Source organism: Cantharellus anzutake (genome assembly GCF_015039405.1).
Source record: "Cantharellus anzutake strain C23 chromosome Unknown EI90scaffold_40, whole genome shotgun sequence".
In the NCBI taxonomy this organism is placed as follows: domain Eukaryota; kingdom Fungi; phylum Basidiomycota; class Agaricomycetes; order Cantharellales; family Hydnaceae; genus Cantharellus; species Cantharellus anzutake.
The window spans coordinates 293316-313244 of record NW_024066990.1 but is presented as its reverse complement, the minus strand read 5'-3'; the positions used below and the strand labels follow the sequence as shown (position 1 = coordinate 313244).

Genomic DNA, 19929 nt, shown 5'->3' with positions numbered 1-19929 from the left:
TCTTGGTTTCCAAATGTTGATATACATCATTATTATTAAATGAATTTCAATATACTTCATTACATCGGAATCCACATCTCTTTCACTCCCTGACCAGAATCCCGCAAAAAAAAAAAAAGACCCCCCATTTCAAGTTTGCCGGCATGGGCAGTGTGAAACTGTATTACGGGGATTGCCGGATCCAAAAAAGGAAGCCATGCCTTTCTACCCTTTAAGCACTGTGCTCACTCATGCCTGTACACAGGAAGTGCCATCGCGCAAACAATCTTGGGGAATACTCTAAGGTATGCCACTGACTAGCCAAGGCACTATCCATTCTGAGTTAGCAAAACTTTTTGGACTCAGAAAAAACCGCACAACACCACCCCGGGCCCTAACCTCATGGCTCATGAAGACTCCAGACTTGGAAACTTTGGTATTGAGCCAGAAAGTGATAGTCGTGACAGCCAGTCTGAAGCTGAGAATGGGAATGAGGATGGACTTGGAAACTGTGACATCGAGCCAGAAAGCAACAGTGATGACAGTCAGTCCGGAGCTGAGGATTGGAATGAGGATGTCGACATCACCTATTTTGATACCCCACTAGCTGAGCGCTTGTCTAAAGCCGAAGATGTCCTTTCACATCTAATAAACAAGTGTGGTGCAATACCTGGAAACAAAGTCCGTTATGCAGGGACCACAATCAATGGCACCCCAGCAGAATGCACCCGATGCTATCATGCAGCCAAGCAAAGGGCTACTAAGAAAGGAATACAAGAGGCAATCAAAAAAACTGTGTCTGATGGGAAGAAATGGACCCTACATGACTTTTTCCACTGACACCACATATCCAACTCCCATACCCCATTCCCTGCGACCCAATCGCCATTAGTGACACCGACATGAGTAGTGATGACACTACACAATGTAATGATCAAATCCTTGGTGATGCTGATGGCCAGGCTCTGGGTGAGCCTCCGCGCTGTATGGATTCCATCAATCCTGAGTCAGATGCGACTTTTGTGTATCCAAACCCACAATGGCTCGACATACCTGAAGTATGCGCATCAGAAACTGCAATGCCAAGTCCAACAGTGTGTGAGGAACCCCTTGCACAAACCCACCACCACCCCCACGCATTTGTCCCTGCCCCATCCCGAAAGTTAGCTGAAGAAGCTGCACAACGCATCAGTGAAATCATCCGGCCCTGCCGGAAAGGTGGTGGCCATAAACATTCAAAGTTCGATGACTTAACGCAGATGCGACTGGAACAAATGCTCCAGTTGTTCCATGTGTACCGTTCTGACATGGGCTTGACCAAGGAGGTGGGCTGGATCCAAGCATTGGAGTGGGTGGCGATCTCATGGGATCATGGGCCACAGTCATATGGGCCTAAGTTGCAGGAGTGGTGTCATGCGTTCATGGTCGATTTCAACACAATTCCAATGAACCCCTATGGAAAATGGAAGGAGTCTATTCTTGTGATGGACGAGGATATTAGACAGGAAATCGAGGCTCACCTGCATAGTCTCGGTCCATTCATCTCAGCAATGGATGTCTTTCAGTTCTTGAATACTCCGGAAATGTTTGAGCACTTAGGTCGGGATAAACTGATATCTGTCTGAACAGGTCAGCGCTGGCTAAAAAGAATGGGGTATCGCTGGCAGAGGGAGAAGAAAGGGCAGTATTCTGATGGCCATGAGTGAGAAGATGTGGTTTGATATCGGCAAGAGGTGTTTCTGCCTGCAATGAAAAATTACGGAGAGTTGATGAGAAAGTGGGATGAAAATGGGGAAGAAGTAACTGAGCCGAATGGGTTTCGTCGTACTGTGGTCTGGTTCCATGATGAATCAGTCTTCTATGCTCACGACCGTCGGAAGGTTCGTTGGGTTCATGATTCCAAGACAGCAAAACCCTATGCAAAGGGTGAGGGTGCATCTGTCATGGTGGCCGACTTTGTCTCAGCCGATTATGGCTGGCTCAAAGGTGGTGATCATACAGCTCGGGTCCTGCTCAGACCGGGGAGTAATCGCGATGGATACTTCACAAGTGATGGTGTAATTGAACAAGCATCAAACGCAATGCAGATCTTGACAGAGCATTACCCCAATGACCATCATGTCTTGGTCTTCGATAATGCACGTACTCACTCCAAACGTGCTGAAAATGCCTTGTCAGCACTCAAGATGCCAAAGGGTCCTAAGCCATGGGGAGTATTGGTGAATGCACGCGACGAGAGTGGTGCAATCATATACAAGCCCAATGGAAAACCTCAAACCACAACTAAGCGTATGGCAGATACAATATGGGATGGTCACATACAACACCTTTATTACCCCGATGACCACCCTGATTATCCAGGATATTTCAAGGGGATGGCCAAACTCTTAGAAGAACGAGGCTATGATGTCACTGGGCTCCGTGCTCAGTGTGACAGGTTCAAATGCAGTGGCACAGCAGCACAATGTTGCTGCCAAAATATCCTTTTTCATTCTGCTGATTTCATTAATGTCAAATCCCTGCTTCAGACACACTGTGAAGCTGCTGGGTTTGGCACCCTATTTCTTCCAAAATTCCATTGCGAGCTTAATTTTATTGAGCAAGTGTGGGGGTATTCAAAGCGTGTTTATCACGAGTTCCCACCTTCTTCAAGAATCAAAGATGTCGAACTAAATTTACAGAAAGCACTGGAATCTGTATCAATCACATCAATGCGCAAGTAAGGAAACCTTTTATTTTTTCATACTTTCCAGATAACATTAATTCTCAGGTTTTCAAATCGCTCATTGCGATACATGGATGGTTATCGCCAAGGGTTGAATGGTCGTGAGACTGCCTGGGCAGTAAAGAAATACAAAGGGCATTGTGGACTGCCACCTGAAGCAGTACATGAGGTTTATCAAGAATTCTCAGCCAAAGGACATGTATAAAGTACATAAGTAATTCTGAAAGAGACAGCCAACTCTGCCTAATTACATAACCAGCTAAATATTTTCCACATGACCTTACAATGACCAGAAATATTTGCCACTCGTGACCTTGTACTGCCACATTTGGATAATTCCGGATAGTACCAGGATTTGAAAGTCATCTATCTTACCACCACTACCACTTCCTCCTACTTTGGAAGTAGAGCCCGCAGACGAAAGACCTGATGAATTGGAATGGAGTGTGGACAACTGTCAGGGGATGGAACCCAGGTCCCCATGACCCCTCTCTATGACCCACAGGCTAACCTGTAACAGCAGCCCATCCCAGGGCATAACACTACTGTGGGTAAGAAAGTGTATAAGATAAAGGGCAAGTAAGATACACTTGCCTACTGTGGGTAAGAAAGTGAGAAGAAGGTTAACTTCTCACTTTCCCACAGTGGCCCGATATGGCGAAAACTTCCGGGGATACCCAGAAGTCACATGAGGTGGGATCCGGGGTCGGATCATGCGGCATGCGGAGCGTGCAGCGCAGGAAGTGCGCAGGAAGTGGAGCAGGTCCGGACGCGGGTCCGGGTCCGGGCTAAGTCAGGGTATGTGCCCTGACAACAACGGCATGGAGGAAGATGATGAAAGGAAACCATAGGGCAAAGGGGATGAGGGATGATGTTAGACACTGGTCCGGGGTCGGCACCGAAGGTCGCTGTTGCGGGCCGCTATAGGCCGTGATGGCTGTGATGCTGTGAACAAGGCCCAGGGGTAGGGCATTTGGCCTCAGCAACTCTAAAGGGAGTGCTGTGCCCCCTAGCTGTCTCTTGGCCCTCATTTCGGACTCACTGGGGTTGCCTTGTTGGGGTCAGGACTCAGGGGTCGTGGTCACATCGATATTAGAGCTAAGGTACTATAATGTAGTATACAGGATATATATATGAAGATAGAATGAATAGAAGTGGACCCGGGCTGAAGGCCGAAGGGTCCGGAAGCAAATAGGAACAAAGAGCAGGGTTGGCCGCACAGTGGCCGGCAATGACCGAGGGTCAAAACAAACAATAACAGATAAATAAATGAAGGGGTGTAGGGCTGCGATAGCGGCGATGGTATCATAGTGGAGTAGGCGATGTCGCAGAGTCATGCTAGGTCAGTGCCAGAGGCGGACTCGGGGCAGGGAGGTCAGTGTGGCTGTGGGGGAGTCGGCCAAGTGTAGGGGAGCCTAGGAGCAAGTGGGGGAGTGAGCAGGGAGCCCTCAGGATAGGGCTGAGGTCAGGGCTTGCACTCGCGCTCGCACAGCAGGAATAGGCTTGGGCAGCATCGGGATGGGCAGCTAACAGGCCAGAATGCATGGTCATGACAGATGATTCATTTATCAATGATTGTTTTGATGGAAGGATAGGACCAGAGAAAAGTGATTGGCTCTAGCTGTTAGTGTTAGACACTGGTCTGGGGTCAGCACCGAAGATCACTGATGCGGGCCGCGATGGCTGCGATGCCTCAAACAAGGCCCGAGGGTAGGGCATTTGGCCTCAGTGACTCTAAAGGAGCGCTGTGCCCCCTAGCTGTCTCTTGGCCCTCATTTCAGACTTACTGGGGTTGCCTTGTTGGGGTCAGGACTTAGGGGTCGTGGTCAATCGATATTAGAGCTAAAGTACTATAATGTAGTATACAGGATATATATAGGAGGAAGGAATGAATGGAAGCGGACCCGGGCCGAAGGCCGAAGGGTCCGGAAGCAAACATGAATAAGGAGTGGGGTTGGCTGCACAGCGGCCGGCAATGACCGAGGGTCAAAACAAACAATAACAGATAAATAAAGGAAGGAGCGTAGGGCTGCGATAGCAGCGATGGTACATATCGTAGCGGCACTGGACTCAGAGTTGGGCTGGAGTCGGGCGCGGGAATGGTAGCGGCCCTGTAGGGGCCAAGTGGGCGGGGTAGAGGAGTCACGCTGGGCACAGTGCCGGAGGCAGACTCAGGGTGGGAAGGTTGGTGTGGCTGTGGGGGAGTCAGCCAGGTGCAGGGGAGCCTAGGGTGTCAGGGACAGCTCTGAAAGCGGTGAGGTCCCAGCGCGAGGGACTCGATGGGACAGATGTCGGCTATGCTGTCAGGGCCCGGCCCTCGTTCCGTGACGGGCCTAAGGGGATCCTCCGAGTCGCTGGGGTATCTAGTCCCAGTCCGAGGTCTTCAAACTCACTGAGGGGGCTAGCCCCAGCCTTCACAGGAAATGAGTTGCTACGCATTTAGGGAGTAGCTTAGTTACACTTGCCTTCACAGGAAATGAGTTGAGAAGAAGGGTAACCTTCTCAACCTCCTGTGAAGCCGCTACAAATGGGAGCCGGGAACTATACAGTTTTCGGCTCTTTGCCGACTTTCCATAATTGGCACCCCCCCCCCCCCTGTGGGAAGATTCTGGGCGAGCTGCTCGCCCAGAAAGTTCCCACGGTTGTGGCTGTGATGGTTTCTGGGCAAGTTACTTGCCCAGAACGTTCCCACGGTCTGCATGCATGCGGGATTGTGGAACAGTGAAGGGAAAAATAGGAGAAAATGGGGGAAGGGTACCTGAGGGTGTGTGGGGTCAGGGGCTGTGCCCTGACATATGCGTAGCAGCGGTCCTGTTGTGGGGTGAGCGTCCCCGACCACTTAGTCTGAAGTGGGAAGTTGAATTATCATTAAAAGGGGAAGCTACAGTACTTACCTGAAGTGGGAAGTTGAGAAGAAGGCTGCTTCTTCTGTTCCCACCCCAGGTGCTATTATATACATGCGGTTGGGGTCATGTGGGAGGAGCCACATCATCCCCGCACACAGCTGCACTCCCCTGGGTATCTCCATGGGAGATCCTGGAGGTGTGCCGCTCTGTGAGCAGGAATGCGCGCAGCGGGCACGGCAATCGGGGGAGTGGGGTTAGGTGTGTAGTAATACATAGAGAAGGGGAAGTCGACCATGGAACGGAAATAGAAAGAAAGAAGGAAAGGGGAAAGAAGAAACAGGGAGTGATAGTGGGGGAGCGGAGTAGGGCAGCGCAGCGCGGGGTCAGGTGGGGTGTGCCCTGACATAGGGGCAAGCAGGGGAGTGAGCAGGGAGTCCTCAGGGAGGATAGGGCTGAGGTCGGGGCTCGCACTCATGCTCGCATAGTGGAAACGGGCTCGGGCGGCATCGGGACGGGCGGGGAACGGGCCGGAATGCACGGCCGTGACACTAGCTCTCCGAAGGATAGGAAGAGGAGCGGTTGGGACCAAACAAGTGCCTTTGAAGGAGAGGATTCATATATTGAAGTTAGCGGTGATACGTAGGTGGTTTGAATGGGACGTTGTGGGGACTGGGGAATGCACCGAGTTTGCCGAGATGAATCCAACACACTCAAGCCAGTCACCATTGACGCCACTGACGATTCGAGAGACACATGTACTTGATTCTTGGCAAGATATCAGTTTTTCCCAAGTCATCACCATTCACCATCCATCCAAACCTCAACATCATCGCTGATGTGTCACGACCCGGCATTCCCTGGAGTCAGACGACCTCCTCCCCGACCTTCTCCCATGCCCGAACACTCCCTGCACACTCCACTCGCCGCCCATCGCCATCTAACCCCTTCCCACCACCTCTCCACAACCCCTCTCCTAATTGTCGTTGAACGACCCAGCGCTGCAGAGCACCATGACCTGTTGTCCCATGTTTCACGGAACCTTGTTATCTTGCGGCGAAGGTCACATTTGACCTTCGCTGTCTTGAACATGTGCTTCTTGTTTGTTTTCCTCCTTCTTTTCTCTGCCCACAATCTCCACGAGATCTGGCGACTTATTCCCTATTCAGTTCCCTAGCACTTATACACAGCTTGTAACTAATGCTTGTACTGTAGTTCGAAATCAACTAGAACGTTCCCCTAAGCTTACATCTGTTCCCCGTAAAACCTCTGCCTTCTGAAGTATCGGGACCGCATCGAGAACAAGGCACAACGCTCCTCCCTGAGTCGTTGAAGCTGGAATCCCGGCCCGCTTGCCTAAGTAGCCTCGACCTTGAGATTGGTGAGGTTATTCCTCGCTAAAGCTTGGTCGTGGGTAGGACACCTTTACCACTAGCAGCCAACGCTCGGTCGCCTACAGCTACCATTGGCAAAGCTTCCCACGGTTCTGACATTATGGTGGTATGCAGAAACACGCATCTCAAGCTGAGGACCCAATTCAGCCTAGCCCATCATGTGCAGTAGCAACGTAGGAAGAGGAGAACATGCTCAATTGTGGACCATTTGTGCCTTGTCCGAGATTGGAAAGAGCATTATGTAGGTGTCATGGCCGTGCATTCCGGCCCGTTAGCCGCCCGAGCCCATTCCCGCTATGCAAGTGTGAGCGCGAGCCCCGACCTCACCCCTATCCTCCCTGAGGACTCCCTGCTCACTCCCCCGCTTGCCCCTAGGCTCCCCTGCACCTGGCCAGCTCCCCCACAGCCACACCAGCCTTCCCACCCTGAGTCTGCCTCTGGCACTGTGCCCAGCATGACTCCTCTACCCCGCCCACTTGGCCCCTACAGGGCCGCTACCATTCCCGCGCCCAACTCTGGCCCAACTCCGAGTCCAGCACTGCTACGATACCATCGCTGCTATTGCAGCCCTACGCTCCTTCCTTTATTTATCTGTTATTGTTTGTTTTGATCCTCGGTCATTGCTGGCCGCTGTGCAGCCAACCCCACTCCTTATTCATGTTTGCTTCCGGACCCTTCGGCCTTTGGCCCGGGTCCACTTCCATTCATTCCTTCCTCCTATATATATCCTGTATACTACATTATAGTACTTTAGCTCTAATATCGATTTGACCACAACCCCAAGTCCTGACCCCAGCAAGGCAACCCCAGTAAGTCCGAAATGAGGGCCAAGAGACAGCTAGGTGGCACAGCGCTCCTTTAGAGTCGCTGAGGCCAAATGCCCTACCCTCGGGCCTTGTTCACGGCATCACAGCCATTGCGGCCTATAGCGGCCCACAATGGCGACCTTCGGTGCCGACCCTGGACCAGTGTCTAACAGTAGGTTCTTGACTGATTTGGCCAATTTTGGGGTGTATACTCCTGGGTTGATGCCGACTAGCTGGTGCCAGATGTTGACACCTTCTTCAATGAATGGGAGCGCCTCCGAGTGCCGTCCAAGATTGGAAAGAGCATTGTATAGATTGTTGAGTGACATGGCCAAATCCGGTGTGTATGATCCTGGGTTAATGCCAACCAGCTGGTGCCAGAATTTGACACATTCTTCAATAAATGGGAGCGCCTCCAAGTGCCGTCCGAGATTGGAAAGAGTCAAATATAGATTTCTGAGTGACATGGCCAAATCCGGGGTGTATGTTCCTGGGTCAACAATAACTAACTGGCAGTAGAGTTTGATGCTTTCTTCGATGAATGGGAGCCCCTCCGAGTGCCGTCCGAGTTTGGAAAGAGCATTACGTAGATTGTTGAGTGACAAAGCCAAATCCGAGGTGTATGATCCTGGGTGAACGGCAACTAGCTGGCACCGGAGTTTGACACTTTCTTCGATGAAGGGGAGTGCTTCCGAGTGCCGTCCGAGATTGGAAAGAGCCACATATAGACTGTTGAGTGATATGGCCAAATCCGGTGTGTGTGATCCTGGGTTAATGCCAACTAGCTGGCGCCGGATTTTGACGCATTCTTCCATGAATGGAAGCGCCTCCGAGTGCCGTCCGAGACCCGAAAGAGCCAAATATAGATTTCTGAGTGACATGGCCAAATCCGGTGTGTATGATCCCAGGTTAACGTCAACTAGCTGGCACCGGATTTTGACACATTCTTCAATGAATGGGAGCGCCTCCGAGTGCCGTCCGAGATTGGAAAGAGCCACATATAGACTGTTGAGTGATATAGCCAAATCCGGTGTATATGATCCTGGGTTAACGCCAACTGGCTGGCGCCGGATTTTGACACATTCTGCCATGAATGGAAGCGCCTCGAGACCCGAAAGAGCCAAATATAGATTTCTGAGTGATATGGCCAAATCCGGTGTGTGTGATCCTGGGTCAATGCCAACTAGCTGGCATTGGATTTTGACACATTCTTCAATGAATGGAAGCGCCTCCAAATGCTGTCCGAGATTAGAAAGAGCTTTGTGTAGACTGTGAAGTGACTTGGCCAAATGGGGAGTGTAGAAACTTGAGTTCACAGAAAAAAGGCAACGGTAGAGTACAACAGTGTCATTTGCTGCCTCATATGCCTCTTGGAATCTTGAAAAAAACCCTAAATCACGGCTAAGCCGGATAAGCACATTAGCCAGTGTGCCGACAGCATTTTTCGACCTGTGGACAACAGCCGACTAGAGAAGATCATGAGGTAGTTTCATTGATACAATTTGTCGATAGCCCATACCTTAGCCCACTCAGGGAGTGAAGAGATACTGACGTAGGTTTCCATTCTCACACAGACTTCCATCCAACGAGTTGCTTCCTGACTCAGAAACATAGCAACTGACATAGCAAGCTCCTGTGACGGTTCCTGGACTCGGCTGAGGTGATGGACAATGTGGCAGCATGCGTAATGAAAGTGTTCCGATAACTCCTTGGGGGAAATGCGCAGCATTTCATCGTTTTCGGACAAGTTTTCAATTAATCCTAAGCCCTTTACATGGCAGAGATCCTGGTTTAGGATCTCGATACACCGCAGGGCAAGCCTGGCATTCTCTGTCTCCACGCCCACTGGACTGCAATGAGGACTGATTGTCCGAGGATCGATCCGATCGGCAATAAAATCGTGGAAAGACTGGTGTAAGATGCAAACCGGAGTGTAGTGATCCTCAACTCCTGAGAGGAGTGGCGCAAGTTCAGCGAACACATATTGAGCAGAAGACTTGAGGAAGGGCGACAAAATTGCGTCCCAGGCTGTGATGGACAGAGGCTGCTGAGCAACGAAGATTGCTCCCATCACAACTGGGTAATCGTGAGCAAAATCTTCATCCTCCCAAGCACATTTCTTCAAAATGCTTATATACAAGTCATCCATCATCTTCTCAGCAGGGACCTCTGGCCGTTCGGCACCAGTGTCTAGCAGACTTTCTAGTGTCATCATAGGATTCTTGTTGGCCACCTCCATGTAGCGAAAGATGGTGCTGATCCAGATAAACAAGCCATTTGCTCGTTTCGAGATCTCCTGTACCATATTATCCTCGTCCTGAAGAGTACGCTGTAAACTCCGATGTAACTTCCCTAGCTTTTGCAGCTGGAAGCGTATGAATCTAGCACAGTCTTGCACATTTGCCTCATCCAAGAGATCAATAGTGAGACGATTAATAGGGTAATCGGGGGAGAGGTAGCGATTCACGAGAACAAGTTGTCTCGATGTGATGAAGAATTTGATGGAAGATGGTAGCCTGGGCACTTGGTCCCCAAGAACGTCGGCAAGGGGCTCAAGCACGTCTTTGTCACATTCATCCAGAGCGTCGATGATGATCACCATAGGACGGTCGGAAGGCGGAGGTTTACGGAGCAGAGGTAGAGCGACCAATTCCTTGAATTGCGTCGCAAATGAAGCTGTTGGGAGACTAGGGTCGTTTCGAAGAGTAGAGGCAATGAAAGTGCGGTAAGCGGGGTCATGGTCTGCCAAAGCTTGAGCTATGCCACTGAACAAAAGATTAGGCCGCGATCGTTTGCCCGCTTTAAAAAAGAACCGTAGTAACAGGGAAACATCCTCTTCACTGACACATCGCTCGGCTATCGTGAGGGCAATCGAAGTCTTGCCGGCACCGGCCACAGCAGTCAACAGCATTAGCCGGTTCTCGCCATCCCCAGTGTTGCGACACCACGCCATGATATGCTCAATGAGATCAACCCTAGTGTCTCCTAGGCACGCCTGGGTGGGATTATCAGAGGGTATCAAGTTCGTCATAACCTGCATCGGCAAACAATCAGAATGGTCATGCTACCTGAAACGATGTCAATGCTTCGGCAAACTCCTTGTTTAGGCCATGAATTCTTCCCAAGTGAGAGAATGTTTTTCTGATATTCAATCGTTTCTCCACTTTTTCCTATCCTTCAATTTCGGACTTAATCTTCTGTAGCGCGCTAGGATTTGATGTGAATACGATATCAAAACCGTCAAAAACAGATACAGATTTACCCATCGAGCTCGGTAGCACTTTCCACCCATGACTTTGCCTCTGATACATCGTCGGACTCTATTACCGAAGCTACCTTGGCCATGGTGCTTGCTATGTATTCCCCGAAATTAGTCCATTCCTTGGCATTCTCCTTAAAATTCTATGTAACGCGAACCAGGGTGAGCTTACATTGGTAAACAAGCATGAATCATTACCAACTTTAACCTCGTCGGAGATAAAGAGTGCAGCACTAGTCGCATTCTTTAAGGGTGGACACCAATCTGCGGTAGCATTGATGCCTCTCAGGGTTAAAACCGCCAGGTCACCCCCTGCTGCGAGATCATTGATCTTTTGCCTCGGAGTTCCAGCCTCGTGCTGCAGCGATATGGTCGATGGCGGGCAAGTTGATGGGGGAGGGGGCTTTGGGCAAGCCACAGAGGTATCAACGGTATCAGGCTGTCTAGTTGTTGTTCCCGTGTGCACCGTCCCTAGGGATTCACGTGACACATGTGCCCACAACAGGCCGGGCAGCGGCTCCAACCCAAGGACAACATCTTGAGCTTCAGGGGAAATAGTGACGGGCGCTACCTCTTCATCAACTGCAGGGTCGAAGAGTTTGGGCGTCGTCTTTGGCAACGGCTGAACTTGTGGCTGTTTCTCGCCAGAAATCCCATTTTGAAAGTCAGGAGAAGCGGGAACAGGAGCTACTTTCCCATCAGCCTTAATGGTCGCCTTCTTGGATGACGTTGGGGGCCTCGAATTCGTGTGATGTCCACCCAGTGTAAGGTGTGAATACGCCAAGCCGTCGGTGAGTGGCAGAAACAGGTTTGTTTTGAGGTCAGACATCTCGAGGTTCGGAGATGAGTCCGGCTCGGCGCAGGTATCCACGAGTGATCGAAAGACCTCCCCCATCGTTGGTCGCGCATCAGGAGAAAATGCACAGCAACGAGAAAGTACTTTCTCCACCGGAGGGATTGCTTCCAGTCCCAAACTGGCCGGCCGGATTTTAACGCCTTCAGTAGTTGGGCATCATTCTTAACGAAGGGAAAGGACTTCCATCAAAAAGTATCTAGTTAAGCTTCAGTCAAGCGCAAGGATGTTACATTCATCAATCACAACGGCTCACCATGGCACAACTACAGGCAAAGGAGTAAATATCACTAGATGTCGTCTTGACATTACTTTCCACGACTTCCGGGGCGCAATAGCGCAACGTGAATGAGGCCCCTGAAGATGTGTAGCCTGTCGTCAATCCGTCCCCTATCAAAGATAGCTCGAAGTAACACAACTTGGCATGCCCGGCCTCAGTGATTAATATGTTGAGCTATATGATGTCGGTCCCTTTAAATCGGTTTCGTAGACAACACATGTTTACCTACAGGCTTGAGATCGCAGTGAACTACAACAGGGTCATGGTCATGAAGGTAGGTCAGACCTCGAGCGACATCGAGAAGCTGTCCGATGGCGCGGGTCCCTTCAGTTCAAAAGGCCAGTTTTGTCACTGATACCACTCACGAGGGGCAGCCGATTGCAAGATGGTTTGCGACGCAGATATTGGACAAGGTTCCCGTTCGAACACCATTCGGACACCAGTGCCGCTTCTGGTACTGCGCCGCGAGCTCCAATCGCAAAACCAACGAATTTCACTTTATTTCCGTGGTCCAAGTCCTTCCATGCCTTCATCTCTCTCTTTAGGTGCTGGTGAAGTACGTGGACTTCAATGTTGTCAATCCCGCTGAGAAAGCCCTCACCTTCATGGTTTTTTTTTACTTCCTCTACCACAGGCGGCATGTCGCTGATAGGCGGTTTGAGAACTTTGTAGCAGACCTCCATGGAAGAAGTGAAGTGAACAAAATCAACATGTCAGTTCAGAAAACATACATTCACGGGCGCCAGAGTGCCAGATTGGAGCCATTCGGCACGATAGACCTCGGAGTAGCCGCCCCGTGCAATCAGAACCTTAGTACCAAACTGGTGACTAAGATCCTGAACACCACGAATTGTGGACAAGGCTTCCATCACAGCTGACGAAGCAGGATCCATGGTACAATTGACTAGAGCAGGATAATGATTGCGTATGGATGCCAAGGTGCACGCTCAGAGTAGGCACTTCACAGACAGCTACTGCCAAAGCACCAGCTCCAAGAGCTTTTCGAAAGGAAAGAGCTTGGTTATCCCCTTATACGAATCGGATAAAACTTGAACACGTTTTTTTCCATCGTGGCCCGGGCTCATCCATTGGCAAATGCCAAGAGACAAACTTAAAAGGCAAAAGCCTGCGCGCACCAGCTGACAAATTTCTGCTTACGCCTTCACTGCAGTGGCTCCAAATGTATGCCGTGTTCTAATACTAATAACCTGTGCCTAGCCCGGGCGTTTGTGCAGATCGACCTCGGAGTCGGGCCCAACCTTGTACTACATAGTCATTGTACTAGTTGGGGCTTTCTCAGCAGCTCGGCTTATGTAAATCAACTGCACGGGACCAATTGACCTGTCGTTTCCCTCCCGTCACTGGAGCTCACGGATAGCTGGGAAGCAATTGCGTAATTCACTCTTCATCCCATTGGTCCTTTGACCTTCTAATGTCTCGAATGGTCCGAATTAAACGATCCTTGGGTGACTGGGCGAAATTAAGTGCAATCGGTATTTCTCAACCCACCCCACTCGGTCGGCGGTTCATTGGCATTTTCCTCCCTTCCTTACCGCCTTCTTTCTACGTAGTTGCTCTATTTTTTTCACCTTTCCTCGCTCGTCGTATACACGCGAAACGTCCTTTTATAATGCCCTCCTGCCTCCGCACGACGTCAAGATCCTTAATCGTCGATTTCTTCTGCTGTGGCAGTTGACGTGCCAGCACTTCATTCACGAAATTAAAAGCAATGGCCAGCCAGTGCACTGAAATTCAACCATGTAAACTAGATTGTTTGTAAGAACGCACCAGTGGTTACCTAGCCTTTGGCTTGGCTTTGTCGAAAATTACTCACAGTGTAAGTACTATTGGATCCCCATTGACCAACTCATGCCATGACCCGCTCTTGTACACTGTCAATGTGTGGCACGCTGTTCCGAACGAGGACGTTGTGTAACTGTTGAGCTGAGGGCCGTGTCCTCGGGTACGTGACACATCTTTCATTCTGTGTATTTGAACCAGTGATTTGATGCGCCCTTTTGAGGCTACGTGGACATAGCCCTTACGAATGAATGATGCTATATTGCCGAGGTAAGTATAACCTTCCACATAGTAACGTTCTCCAGACAGTTTTTAATACCAAAGTAATCGACGCCACCTTTCTCTGTGAGCATAAAGGGTTTACCGACAACGCTGAAAAGTCCTGCCCCTGCCCGGGTCCGTAAGAGCCCCCGTTACGCCAACGCACCTGGGCTAGGTGCTCCATGCGGATGGGTTCAGTGGTGGCCCCTGGACGCCACCAAAGGTGTTCTTCTCGGCTGTATCTCTTCAAGCGGCGTGGGCGTGGGCGAGGGTGGTGGGCGGTGGGTGTATACTGCGCGTCAAATGAGACTCGGTTGACCCAGACTCGTTGAAGGCAGCCAGGTGAAATCTACAGACGCCTCGCGTGAAAGACCCCAACCACCTCGACCAGAGGGTTCATTCGTCTTTTCACGGCCAGGGGCTTCCATCCCCTTGATGGCATTGGTCCCTTCGATTTCTCTATCAGTAAGAAACCCAGGACACCAGACCGGCCGCGTTCCCTCTTGTAGAGGGTATGAATTGGAATGGTTAGGAAGAGAGACTATTAGCGGATTCAAATGTGGCGCCGGATTCAAGCGAAGGCTCGTGGAACAGATGGCTCTGTTACCTCAACTTGTTCCTGTAGGGCAGGCTCTTGAGCTCGCGATGGACGCTTTCGGCAGGAGAGACGGGTGTGGGTTCACCGAGAGCTGCCTCTGTAATTGCGGTGAAGACAAGTTCTGCCTGTGGATTATCCAGTCCTTGGGGCATTCTCGACTCTTCTTAGCCAACCAGCCGGGGTAGACGAGACTGAGCAGGGGTTCAGACAGAAATATCGAAAGCACTGTCAGGGGGTATTTCTGCCAAAGTATCGATATTTGGAAGTGTTGAAGACATTTCTGTCCAAGTATCAATTGTTGAGGGTATTTCTGTCAACATATCAATATCTGGAAGTGTTGGAGCTTCTTCAACGTCGCCATCTGCATAACCCGCGTCGTGTTGAGCGGCGAGCAGTGGCTGCAAGCCTGCTTTAAGCTCAGACATCTCGAAGCCTGAAGACGAGTCTGACTCAGTGCAGGTATGCAGGAGTGATCAAAAGGCATTTCGCATCGTCGGTCGCGCATCAGGAGAAGCTGCACAGCAAGTACGTAGTATTCTCTCCACTGGAGAGGATTGATCCCAGTCCCAAGGCGATCGGCGGGAATCCAACGCATCCAATAATTGGGCATCATTCTTAAGTGAAGGGAAGGGATTCCCATCGAAGAGTATCTGCTTAAGCTTCAATCAAGTGCAAGGATGCTATATTCGAGAAGTGCGCAAATACAAGCAAAGCTGTAAATGTCACTGAATGTCGTCTTGTTACCGCTATCCACGACTTATGGGGCACAATAGCGCAATGTGAATCCAGGCCCCTCCGATGTATGTCCTGTCGTCAATCCGTCTGCTATCAAAGATAGCCCGAAGTCGCACAACTTGACACGCCCAGCCTCACTGATTAACACGTTGAGCTATGTGGTATCAATTACTTTAAATCGGCTTCACAGGCAGCGCATGTTAACCTACAGGCTTGAGATCGCCGTGGACTACAACAGGATCATGATCATGAAGGTAAGTTAGACCGCGAGCGACATCGAGAAGCTATTTGGTAGTGGCAGTCCTTCAGTTCAAAAAGGCCAGTGTTATCGCCAATACCACTCACTGTTGGAGAATATAATATGTTCCCAATAGTATAGAGTTTAACAGCCTATACCGGCATGGCTCAAGGGTGAGTAGTGTATGGATGCACGCTAGAGGTCCTGGGTTCGATACCAGGCTTGTCCATGATTTTATGTCCTTGCCACGTGACCTGGATTTGAAGCCATTTGAATTGGAGCTCCGGATAAGTCCAGTAGTTGCACTGGATACAATTTCGACACTCACCAGGAACAGCTGATTGCAAGATGGTCTGCATTGCAGATATTGGACAAGGTTACCATTCGAACACCATTCAGACACTAATGCTACTTCTGGTACTGTGTCATGATCTTCAATCGCAAAACTGACATCAGCAAATGGTCCACGTTCAGTTTGGCCACTTCTGTTGGATATGTCCACCAGAAGTGGCCAAACTGCCCAAAGTGCCCAAAGCAAAATAAACCAGGTCCCTCCAATTCAATTTCAGGGCTAAACTCAATGGCTCCAAGCACAATTCCCACAGTTGTACGGCTCAAAACAATTAAGTTTGGTCCTGAAATTGAATTGGAGGGACCTGGTTTATTTCACTTTGGGCACTTTGGGCAGTTTGGCCACTTCTGGTGGATATGTCCACCAGAAGTGGCCAAACTGAATGTGGACCATTTGCTGATGGACGAGCTTCACGATATTGATGTAGTCTAAATCCTTCCATATCTTCATCTCTCTCTTCAAGTGCTAGTGCGGTATGTGTATCCTCAATGTCATTACTCTGGCTGAAAAAAAATTCCTCACCTTCATAGTTTTCCTTACCTCTTTTACGACAGATGGCATGTTGCTGATAGGTGGTCTAAGGACTTTGTAGCAAACCCCAATAGAAGGAGCTAAATGTAACAGCCAATATGCCAGTTAAAGAGAACATACATTCACAGGAGCCTGAGTGCCAGATCGGACCCATTCTGCACAATAAACCTCGGAGTAGCCCCTCGTGCAGCTAGAACCTTTGCACCAAACTGATTACTAAGGTTCTGGACATCCTGGATTGTGGATAAGGTTTCCATCATGGCTGACAAAACAGGATCCATGGCGTAATCGACAAAGGACTGTGCCTGGATGTATTAGACCCAGGGGGTGTGCTGAGAGTAATCCTTGTAGACAGCCACTACTACAGCACCCAGTTTTAAGAGCATTTCGAAAGGAAAGAGTCGGTAAAGTCGTAATCTAGATGGTTTTGGGGGACTTTGGACACCCACATGCCCAAACACAATCACGCTTATGCGTCGGATTCAAGCACGGGCACGTTTTCTCCATACTAGAAATGGCTGCTGTGCAGCCCTGACCTTGCTTGTGATAAGCCTTCTGCATGTGAGGTTAACTGCCACAGCGGAACATTTTCTGCCGAATCATTGATCTTTCCATCAAGCTGGTAGGGTCTTTTTGCACCATTATGCTGAGGTTCTTTCTACCATCGCGCAACTTTTATTAAGCTGTCATGGGTGTTCTTTCCCCTCCTTTTGTTTGCCATGAGCACACCACATAATATTAGTTATTACCCAACACCAGTTAGCTTTCCCAACGCTCTCTATTCCACTAGCTTTATCCGATTAAAAGAATGCAGGGCATTGCACCGTTGATATGAATCACGGAGGTACATGTAATTAGTGATGGTGGATGGATTGAGGTCCAAGGCACACTCAAAAATGAGTATGACCATGGTTTAGAGGTTGAATTGGAAGTGATGCAAATGGAGCCATAGTGTATGCAGAAAGCGTTGTGTTAAACTGAAATTGGAATAATGAGTGAAGAAGAGGAATTCACAGAGAGCCAACTGGGTGTCTGAAGTCTGAGCTAACATAGTTATATGAGGGGTCAAGTGATTTGTCTTATCGAAGTGGTACTACAGCGGAAGTGATTGTCATAGTTATATTGGGAAAAGAAGACCCTAGATCCTGTGAACAGCACTTGTGGGGCCTAAATGCGCAGAACCCGCTATGAAGTAGTGGGAAAAATGAGCCAGAAAGATCTTATCGCGAGAGTTGTAAGAAAGGACACGTGCAGAGAAGCGGTCAATACATTTTCAGAATTCCCACCAATATATTTGCAGAATTCCCACGAATGTGGACATGCAAGAGACCTTGCAAGCAAGCTAATCAGGGTTGACTGAGGTCGTAGCGGGAGACGGCCCAGGAGGCCCAGAATGTATTGGGAGCAAGCAAGCGGCGCGAGACACGCGTGAACCGGCTACAAGTACAAAGAAGTTCCAGACAAAACAACAGAAATACACAAGAGAGTAGAACAACGGATGATAATAATACATGCAAATTCCGGAACGGGTGGAAACCAGAAAAAGATATATATGGAAACAGAATACACGCAAGATCGGAAACGAAACGAAGTAATCGGTGGTGAAAGGGGAGGGGGTGGGAGAGGCGAAACCAAACTAGTGTGAGACTGCAGCAACGGATATGCGCGAGTCGAGGGGGAAAAGCAGCAAGGGAAACAGGGAGGCAGTAGCGGCAGCAGCGGCAAAATCACGAGAGTGAGTTCGAAAGAACAGCAGCAAGTTGGCCTTGTACGCACCACGAGAGTCGCGAGAGATTCAGGCGATAAGGAAGGAAAAGGGGGCACTGTGAAAGCCCTTTTTATAAGCACGGCCTGAATTGTCGTGAGCACTCTCGTGATAAGTGAGGTTCAGTACGTACCTCCGCTGGTGTGGTCCGCTTCGCGCATCCGCGCCAGAAAACCCAGCATACGACTGAGGCACGGTCCCTGGGTCCATCAAATGGTCAGGTTGCGCAGCAACTCGTGAAAGCGGCAAAGGGGCAAGTGCGGTGCTGAGACAGGCGCATCGGGGTGATCGAGCCAGGGGAAGTCATAGCGTTGGCTGAGCCGAGTTCGATCGTTGCCCCGTGATTAGTCTCGTGAAATGAAAACATTAAACAACAAGTAATGGCTCACACGTGGCAAGTGCCAAGACAAACCAAATAGGCAAGAACAAAAACTTGTATGAGCACACGCCGGAAGCACAGCTGAATGCGCCTTGGCTCCAAATGTACCCTGTGCCCCGTTCTTCGAATCCCAGAGTCTCCCGGAAGAAACCGTCGATGAAACTTGGCCCGATATGTGGGTTTAGATCTCTATCACTTTCTCATCCTCATCGCTCTCATCCCCCCTTGTCAATCCACAAGTCTGAGTACATGCACCCCCACTCTTTCGTCAGTCTCAATCAAGTGCAACGCCCTTACAACCAAATATACACCATTTTCTCGGAGATAATCCCTTCCCTTATGTGAGGTGCACAGAAGCAATAGAGTTTCGACATGTGTTTCGACATGTGTTAGCCCGAGGAGGGGGGTCTGATTCACGCCTCTTTGTTGCTTTGTTGGAGGGAGGAATTGTAAGCTCCTGTTCGATGGTTGGGTGTGTAATTAGATTCATTGTTGGTTGACACCGTTAATCGTCGACACGATGCCCCTTCGACGAATTATGTTTGGGTGTTCTGTAAAATGCAACGAGTTTGCTTAGAGGGGGTACTCTAAAGATGCTGAGTCTTTGTCGCGCTTCCCAATTTCTGGAGTCAGGAAGATTTGTCGGGCCACTGGATACTTCTGAGGATGTCAGGCCCAGAATTACATGTGTGCTGATAGCTTTTGGTGGGGGTAAAAACGTACCACACACTGACGTTCACGAAAACACTCGCCAAGAAATGCAATTATCGATCCTTTCCGCACATTTTGATTCAGGTACATCAGCCTTTTCTGTTGCCTTATCCGACTCGTTCCCAGATGGGACAGTGGCAGAGGCGGCCCGAGCAACTGCATCGACCAACACAAGGATAGTGATAACGTCCGTTGGGCCATGTCATTGGTAGGGGTACGCAGATAGAAGAGTGTTTGAAGTCTTGGTATCGACATACGCTGATAACTCACGATGTTGAGGTTGCGGCGTCATGATTCCTTTCTCGGGGTTATCGCTGTGCACTATGAAAAAGTGCCTTGCTTATAGAGCGAAATTTTTTCACGACTCTCCTCAGTTCACGTACAACGGGACTGAGGTGAGACAACATTCATCTGATTCTT

At 49.8% G+C, this 19929-nt stretch overlaps 4 protein-coding genes across 4 annotated transcripts; 2 read left to right on the top strand and 2 right to left on the bottom strand.

Moving 5' to 3' along the window:
* Positions 1 to 230: 230 nt before the first annotated feature.
* On the top strand, positions 231 to 819 carry EI90DRAFT_3126894 (uncharacterized protein; the record flags this gene model as incomplete). The annotated part of the gene is made up of 2 exons (XM_039063958.1): positions 231 to 284; positions 346 to 819. The coding sequence occupies 2 exons, from the start codon at positions 231 to 233 to the stop codon at positions 817 to 819; spliced, it is 528 nt and encodes a 175-aa protein (XP_038913634.1).
* Positions 820 to 7848: 7029 nt separating this feature from the next.
* On the bottom strand, positions 7849 to 10658 carry EI90DRAFT_2927920 (uncharacterized protein; the record flags this gene model as incomplete). The annotated part of the gene is made up of 2 exons (XM_039054950.1): positions 7849 to 9114; positions 9267 to 10658. 2 exons carry the CDS (start codon positions 10656 to 10658, stop codon positions 7849 to 7851), a joined length of 2658 nt encoding a protein of 885 aa, XP_038913633.1.
* Positions 10659 to 12097: 1439 nt separating this feature from the next.
* EI90DRAFT_2974978 (kinase-like domain-containing protein) lies at positions 12098 to 12672 on the bottom strand (the record flags this gene model as incomplete). Its single annotated transcript, XM_039055832.1, has 3 exons — positions 12098 to 12313; positions 12369 to 12443; positions 12505 to 12672. 3 exons carry the CDS (start codon positions 12670 to 12672, stop codon positions 12098 to 12100), a joined length of 459 nt encoding a protein of 152 aa, XP_038913632.1.
* Positions 12673 to 14186: 1514 nt separating this feature from the next.
* On the top strand, positions 14187 to 16202 carry EI90DRAFT_3018070 (uncharacterized protein; the record flags this gene model as incomplete). Its single annotated transcript, XM_039057181.1, has 9 exons — positions 14187 to 14209; positions 14290 to 14474; positions 14667 to 14873; positions 14939 to 15102; positions 15258 to 15323; positions 15363 to 15491; positions 15572 to 15787; positions 15913 to 15944; positions 16136 to 16202. 9 exons carry the CDS (start codon positions 14187 to 14189, stop codon positions 16200 to 16202), a joined length of 1089 nt encoding a protein of 362 aa, XP_038913631.1.
* Positions 16203 to 19929: the final 3727 nt, after the last annotated feature.